This window comes from Balaenoptera physalus, assembly GCF_965194825.1.
Source record: "Balaenoptera physalus genome assembly, chromosome: 1".
Lineage (NCBI taxonomy): Eukaryota > Metazoa > Chordata > Mammalia > Artiodactyla > Balaenopteridae > Balaenoptera > Balaenoptera physalus.
This window is the reverse complement of record NC_138882.1, coordinates 91,524,769-91,533,408: the sequence shown is the minus strand read 5'-3', so window position 1 is coordinate 91,533,408 and position 8,640 is coordinate 91,524,769. Positions and strand designations below refer to the sequence as shown.

General features: G+C 41.1%; 1 protein-coding gene across 3 annotated transcripts in view; it reads right to left on the bottom strand.

The window, feature by feature from the left end:
- Positions 1-587: 587 nt before the first annotated feature.
- Positions 588-8,640, bottom strand: part of TBX15 (T-box transcription factor 15) — a 109,283-nt gene continuing 101,230 nt past the window's right edge. For all 3 annotated transcript variants that reach the window (XM_082458912.1, XM_082458913.1, XM_082458914.1), the window contains exon 8: positions 588-3,092. In XM_082458912.1, the coding sequence (XP_082315038.1) occupies positions 2,308-3,092 (785 nt within the window). In that variant the 3' untranslated portion in view covers positions 588-2,307. The remainder of the gene's footprint in view (positions 3,093-8,640) is intronic.

The following is an 8,640-nucleotide window of genomic DNA, read 5'->3' as shown; positions in this document are numbered from 1 at the left end:
ATCTGAGGTCCCAACCCAGCCTCAGAGACACTTTTGCCCCAACCCCTTAGAATTCTTTCTTGATGGTCCACGGGTATCCTGAGACTGCTGGGGCTCCAGCAGAAAGGCATAATGCTAATAACACAGACCCTAAAGTCAAATTGCCAGCTCAATCACTTGCTACCTGAGAGCCTTGGTCAATTACTTTACCTTTTTAAAGTTGGTTTCCAAATCTATAAAATGATAATAAAAATAATACCTACCGCAGAATTGTGGGAGGATTCACGAAAGACACATGGTATGATATCTGGCACTTAGAGACAATGAGGATTGCTATTCGACTCACAGGTTTTTGCAGCTAACAGGAAAGTGGGTATCCCACTAGAGTCACACCTGGTTTCAAGTCCTAGTTCCCTCTCTGACTGGCTGTGTGGACCTGGATAATTCACTCAATCCCTCTGGAGCTTAGTAACTAATCATAACATAAGGACGATAATATATACTTCATGTGTTCTGAATAAAGATCATGTTACATAGTAGAGATGAGAGTGCACAATGTAAAGGCATCGGCTGCTGCTTGCTTTTTCCATAGGAACGAACACACAGAAAACAATTGCAAAGATTTTATTTAGCGGCTTTCTGTGCTTGGCACTTAGAAACAGAGTTCCGTGCATAAGGGCAAATTTTTATACACCTTTTCTTCATACATATTTTACATACCCTTTTTATTGCCCCCTTTTTTTAATATTCATAATGCTGGATTCCCCACTAGGCACATAAATACATTTATCTACAACACCTCAAAACCAAAAATCTTAATAATATCTGTATTCTTTTACTTGGTATTACTTGCATTTCCACACCACTTAAAAAGTTTAGCTTGTACCAAACTTCACTTGTTTTCTTATCATTAAAGGATTTGAAGGGGAAGGGAAAGATGAAGGAAAAAATCCAAAACTTCAAAATTGCAATGAACTATTTGATTAAAAAAAAAATGGCGATCTAAGGGCAGGTGGAAGGATGTAGAAGACCCATCTGCAATTCTCTGGAACATGACAGGACTCCTCCTGCCTCAGGGGCGATGGGCAGGTGATCCAGGTCAGGCATCTGGACCTGGCATTCGGAAGGCCAGACCTCCATTTGTCACCTCTGTTCTTGGTATCATCTGTCGGGATGATAAAACTCTTCCTTCCTCACACTCCTTCTATTTCCTTTTCCCTGCCAGGCTGCATGCTCTGGAATCGGCACTTCCTGTGTGGCGCCCCTCTCTTCTGGATCACAATGGTCAGAACTGTGGGATGAAGACGCATTCCTTGCCCTGGTGCTTCTCACCAGTGCCCTGACCATGCACAGTGTCCCAGAGAGGTTTACTCCTCAATGACTTCATGGTTCTTTCCATAACCTGTGGGGGGTGGAGGGGGAGAAACAAACCCAAACCACATTTCCTTGGTGAATTAAAACACTTATCGTTGCTCTCACTTCATCATTCAGTCTTGCTCTCCACCTCTCTCTTGGTCTCTGTTCGTTCTCCTTTCTCTCTCTCTCTTTCATCTGCTCTTACTCCCTCTTTTCACGGGCACCACTGGGAACATCAATGACAGCACACCAATGGAAGAGAGCCAATGTTCAAAAGCAATCTTTTTCAGGAAGCCCAGTCCAGTTGTAGTACTGATGTCTTTCCACCGTCATTGACTGGAAGGGGTTCCAGGATACATGGTTCATTCCAGAAACAGGGTAAGCTGCAGAGGAGAAACGTTGGCAGCTACTGCTGGCCCAGTCCATCTACTGTTGTACATAGACAAATTTTTGGTGAAAGCACCCATGCTGGGCTTCCCTCCACAGAGTTCACCCAGTTTCGAGTCAGTGTGCATGTATGTTTGTGTATGGATGAGTTTGTGTATGAATATATATGTATGTGTGTATGCATGCATGCACATATGTGTGTGTGTATGTATGTATGTATAGACCTGTATTTGTGTGTGGGTAATTTTCATGACTGCTACATGCTAGCATCTCCCTTAACATTATTATAAAATGATTATTCAGTTTCTTCAAAGGCCACTCTGGAGAGACGATGCTTTATAAAACTAAGATTTGGGAAGGCAGGAGAATGGCCACTGAGTCAGAGATGATTCCACCACAAGTATCCTTCAGTGGCTTAAATGTCTCTTGTTCTTGGGTATGTGCTTTCCTCCTCCAGTAAAAAAATAATAATAATAATACACAGTTCCTGTTTTTCAAAGGCGTTGGGCTCCCAAAGAGGAGGATCTGCCCATGGAGACTCTGGGGCCTTGGCTGCTGTAGGCTCCGTGGTGCTAGGACTGGCCACTAAACCATGTGAACGGACATCTGGGAGGAGGAGCCTGGGACCGCCCCATACTGCCGGCCATCACAGGTGTTAGTCGCCTGCTGATTATTGGCTGAGGGGCTAATCATGTGCATGCCATGCTCCATCCCTGTAGGCAGGTACTGCCTCTCTCCAAAGGCCCCATTGGAAGGAGAAGAACAGAGTAAAGTGCTTTGAGAGGTGCTCAGTTTTTCTGGGCTTGCAGCTAGCCTTGGGGAAGTGGGGAAATTGTATCCATATAGATTATAAGGGTTGTGGAGAGAGAAGGCATTGTAGGAGCTCTGCTGCATGTGGCTGCCCCCAAACATGTGTGGTGATGAGGAGCTGGAGGCTGCATTGCCTGCCTGCATGACATACTGAAACTGGGAAGTGGGGAAGGACCCCAGCTGGCCACCGTAGGCTTCCATCTTGCTGTTGCTAGGCAACGAGGAAGGAGTAGGTATTCCTGAGATCAGGGATGGAGTCCTCTGGGGCATGAAGGTTTCGGAGGGCTGAGGGGCTGAAGCAGTGCCACTCTGGAGCCTGTTGTAGCCACTGTCACTCAGCCCTGGGTAGCTCTGCAAGGCAGCCATGTTGCTTCGGGCACACGGTGGATAATCAGAGAGGTTTAGGTTACACAGCTGGCTCTCTCGGCAGCCCACGTTGAAAGTGTTGGGGGCCAGATGAAATGTTGGAGGAGAACAGGATGGAGATAAAAGATGAGAAGAAGCTGAAGGGGATGGTGTCCCAGTGCTGGAGGTGGTTGGGGAAGTGCCTGTGCTGCCTCCTGAAAAATAAAACATAAATACCGTTGAGACATGAGAATCACCTGAAGGGCTTGTTAAAACACAGATCACTGATTCTACCCCAGAGTTTCTAATTCTGTAGGTCTAGGACAGGGTCCGAGAATTTGCAACAAGTTCTCAGATGATACTGAGGCAGCTGGTCCAGGAACCACTCTTTGGTTAGAGGATGTCCGGGTCCCTTTTATCTCCTAAAATACCTGAACTTGTATTTGAGAGAGTTGTTCTAATAACCTGGGGAAATTAGAACTGGGTTGGTGGCTGATGCACTGACAGACAGAGGGCCAGTTTAACCCAGTCTACTTCAAATGTGTTCTCAGGTAATTTAAGAAGGTCAAAAATGACCTTTCCAAGCCTCCCCTTTACTGGGCTGGGGAGCAGCAGTGCTGCACCCACTTCCTGTCTCATCTACTGGAAGTTGAAGGCAGTGGTGAGTGTCAGGGTTACTGGACCTTTCATGTGAATTCCAGAATGGGCAGCTACTTTTTCTTCCATAGCGAATCTCCCATGATGGAATTTCTCTATCAGGGCAAGGTTGGGACTTTCCCAGAATTGTTGAGAGCTGTGATTCTCAAGGAGCATGTTATCCTTTAGGTCATCCACAACTCATGCAGGGGGTCCTAGAACATGAGCTGCTCTACAAGGGTAAAAGGCTGCTCCTTTTAAGTAGAAGGGAGCAGGAATAAGGTTTTTAACAGTGAGAAAAAATGTGAAGAAAATCAGCAGGATTCCAGAAATATAGGGATACAAAGAAACCATCCACAGTGTACCAGGGAGGAAGGTCCAGATGTGCAAGCTGAGAGGCAGATACCTCAAAGAGAAACCCAAAGCTAATTTTTAGCACAGAAAAAAAAAAACAAACAGATTCACAGAAAGATAGACAAGATGAAAAGGCAGAGGGCTAAATACCAGATGAAGGAACAAGAAAAAAACCCAGAAAAACAACAAAATGAAGTGGAGATAGGCAACCTTCCAGAAAAAGAATTCAGAATAATGATAGTGAAGATGATCCAGGACGTCGGAATAAGAATGGAGGCAAAGATCGAGAAGATGAAAGAAATGATTAACAAAGACCTAGAAGAATTAAAGAACAAACAAACAGAGATGAACAATACAATAACTGAAATGAAAACTACACTAGAAGGAATCAATAGCAGAATAACTGAGGCAGAAGAACGGATAAGTGACCTGGAAGACAGAATGGTGGAATTCACTGCTGCGGAACAGACTAAAGAAAAAAGAATGAAAAGAAATGAAGACAGCCTAAGAGACCTCTGGGATAACATTAAACGCAACAACATTCGCATTATAGGGGTCCCAGAAGGAGAAGAGAGAGAGAAAGGACCAGAGAAAATATTTGAAGAGATTATAGTCGAAAATTTCCCTAACATGGGAAAGGAAATAGCCACACAAGTCCAGGAAGCGCAGAGAGTCCCATACAGGATAAACCCAAGGAGAAACACGCCGAGACACATAGTAATCAAATTGTCAAAAATTAAAGACAAAGAAAAATTATTGAAAGCAGCAAGGGAATAATGACAAATAACATACAAAGGAACTCCCATAAGGTTAACAGCTGATTTCTCAGCAGAAACTCTACAAGCCAGAAGGGAGTGGCATGATATACTTAAAGTGATGAAAGGGAAGAACCTACAACCAAGATTACTCTACCCGGCAAGGATCTCATTTAGAGTTGATGGAGAAATCAAAAGCTTTACAGACAAGGAAAAGCTAAGAGAATTCAGCGCCACCAAACCAGCTCTACAACAAATGCTAAAGGAACTTCTCTAAGTGGGAAACACAAGAGAAGAAAAGGACCTACAAAAACAAACCCAAACCAATTAAGAAAATGGTCATAGGAACATACATATCGATAATTACCTTAAACGTGAATGGATTAAATGCTCCAACCAAAAGACACAGGATTGCTGAATGGATACAAAAATACGACCCATATATATGCTGTCTACAAGAGACCCACTTTAGACCTAGGGACACATACAGACTGAAAGTGAGGGGATGGAAAAAGATATTCCATGCAAATGGGAATCAAAAGAAAGCTGGAGTAGCTATACTCATATCAGATAAAATACACTTTAAAATAAAGAATGTTACAAGAGACAAGGAAGGACAGTACATAATGATCAAGGGATCAATCCAAGAAGAAGATGTAACAATTATAAATATATATGCACCCAACACAGGAGCACCTCAATAGGTAAGGCAACTGCTAACAGCTGTAAAAGAGGAAATCGACACTAACACAATAATAGTGGGGGACTTTAACACCTCACTTACACCAATGGACAGATCATCCAAAATGAAAATAAATAAGGAAATGCAAGCTTTAAGTGACACAATAGACCAGATAGATTTAATTGATATTTATAGAACATTCCATCCAAAAACAGCAGATTACACTTTCTTCTCAAGTGTGCACAGAACATTCTCCAGGATAGATCACATCTTGGGTCACAAATCAAGCCTCAGTAAATTTAAGAAAATTGAAATCATATCAAGCATCTTCTCTGACCACAATGCTATGAGATTAGAAATGAATTACAGGGAAAAGAACGTAAAAAACACAAACACATGGAGACTAAACAATACGTTACTAAATAACCAAGAGATCACTGAAGAAATCAAAGAGGAAATCAAAAAATACCTAGAGACAAATGACAATGAAAACACGACGACCCAAAACCTATGGGATGCAGCAAAAGCAGATCTAAGAGGGAAGTTTATAGCTATACAAGCCTACCTAAAGAAACAAGAAAAATCTCAAGTAAACAATCTAACCTTACACCTAAAGGAACTAGAGAAAGAAGAACAAACAAAACCCAAAGTTAGCAGAAGGAAAGAAATCATAAAGATCAGAGCGGAAATAAATGAAATAGAAACAAAGAAAACAATAGCAAAGGTCAATAAAACTAAAAGCTGGAAGGAGAAAAACCATATGATCATCTCAATAGATGCAGAGAAAGCTTTCGACAAAATTCAACACCCATTTATGATAAAAGCCCTGCAGAAAGTAGGCATAGAGGGAACTTTCCTCAACATAATAAAGGCCATATATGAAAAACCCACAGCCAACATTGTCCTCAGTGGTGAAAAACTGAAACCATTTCCACTAAGATCAGGAACAAGACAAGGTTGCCCACTCTCACCACTATTATTCAACATAGTTTTGGAAATGTTAGCCACAGCAATCAGAGAAGACAAAGAAATAAAAGGAATCCAAATCGGAAAAGAAGAAGTAAAGCTGTCACTGTTTGCAGATGACATGATACTATACATAGAGAATCCTAAAGATGCTACCAGAAAACTCCTAGAGCTAATCAATGAATTTGGAAAAGTAGCAGGATACAAAATTAATGCACAGAAATCTCTTGCATTTCTATACACTAATGATGAAAAATCTGAAAGTGAAATTAAGAAAACACTCCCGTTTACCATTGCAACAAAAAGAATAAAATATCTTGGAATAAACCTACCTAAGGAGACAAAAGACCTGTATGCAGAAAATTATAAGACACTGATGAAAGAAATTAAAGATGATACAAAGAGATGGAGAGATATACCATGTTCCTGGATTGGAAGAATCAACATTGTGAAAATGACTCTACTACCCAAAGCAATCTACAGATTCAATGCAATCCCTATCAAACTACCACTGGCATTTTTCACAGAACTAGAACAAAAAATTTCACAATTTGTATGGAAACACAAAAGACCCCGAATAGCCAAAGCAATCTTGAGAACGAAAAATGGAGCTGGGGGAATCAGGCTCCCTGACTTCAGACTATATTACAAAGCTACAGTAATCAAGACAGTTTGGTACTGGCACAAAAACAGAAATATAGATCAATGGAACAGGATAGAAAGCCCAGAGATAAACCCACGTACACATGGTCACCTTATCTTTGATAAAGGAGGCAAGCATATACAGTGGAGAAAAGACAGCCTCTTCAATAAGTGGTGCTGGGAAAATTGGACAGATACATGTAAAAACATGAAATTAGAACACTCCCTGACACCATGCACAAAAATAAACTCAAAATGGATTAAAGACCTAAGTGTAAGGCCAGACACTATCAAACTCTTAGAGGAAAACATAGGCAGAACACTCTATGACATACATCACAGCAAGATTCTTTTTGACCCAGCTCCCAGAGAAATGGAAATAAGAACACAAATAAACAAATGGGACCTAATGAAACTTAAAAGCTTTTGCACAGCAAAGGAAACCATAAACAAGACCAAAAGACAACCCTCAGAATGGGAGAAAATATTTGCAAATGAAGCAACTGACAAAGGATTAATCTCCAAGATTTACAAGCAGCTCATGCAGCTCAATAACAAAAAAACGAACAACCCAATCCAAAAATGGGCAGAAGACCTAAATAGACATTTCTCCAAAGAAGATATACAGATTGCCAACAGACACATGAAAGAATGCTCAACATCATTAATCATTAGAGAAATGCAAATCAAAACTACAATGAGATATCATCTCATACCGGTCAGAATGGCCATCATCAAAAAATCTAGAAACAATAAATGCTGGAGAGGGTGTGGAGGAAAGGGAACACTCTTGCACTGTTGGTGGGAATGTAAATTGATACAGCCACTATGGAGAACAGTATGGAGGTTCCTTAAAAAACTACAAATAGAACTACCATACGACCCAGCAATCCCACTACTGGGCATATACCCTGAGAAAACCATAGTTCAAAAAGAGTCATGTACCAAAATGTTCATTGCAGCTCTATTTACAATAGCCAGGACATGGAAGCAACCTAAATGTCCATCGACAGATGAATGGATAAAGAAAATGTGGCACATATATACAATGGAATATTACTCAGCCATAAAAAGAAATGAGATGGAGGTATTTGTAATGAGGTGGATAGAGTTAGAGACTGTCATACAGAGTGAAGTAAGTCAGAAAGAGGAAAACAAATACAGTATGCTAACACATAGATACGGAATCTAAGGAAAAAAAAAAAAAAGGCCATGAAGAACCTAGTGGCAAGACAGGAATAAAGACACAGACCTACTAGAGAATGGACTTGAGGATATGGGGAGGGGGTGGAGTGAGATGTGACAGGGTGAGAGAGTGTCATGGACATATATACACTACCAAATGTAAAATAGATAGCTAGTGGGAAGCAGCCGCATAGCACAGGGAGGTCACCTCGGTGCTTTGTGACCACCTAGAGGGGTGGGATGGGGAGGGTGGGAGGGAGGGAGATGCAAGAGGGAAGAGATATGGGAACATATTGTATATGTATAACTGATTCACTTTGTTATAAAGCAGAAGCTAACACACCATTGTAAGGCAATTATACTTCAATAAAGATGTTTAAAAAACAAAAACAAAAAAAAAATAAAAGCTGGTTCTTTGAGAAGATAAATAAAATTGATAAGCCATTAGCCAGACTCATCAAGAAAAACAGGGAGAGGACTCAATCAAATCAGAAATGAAAAAGGAGAAGTTACAACACACACCACAGAAATACAAAGCATCCT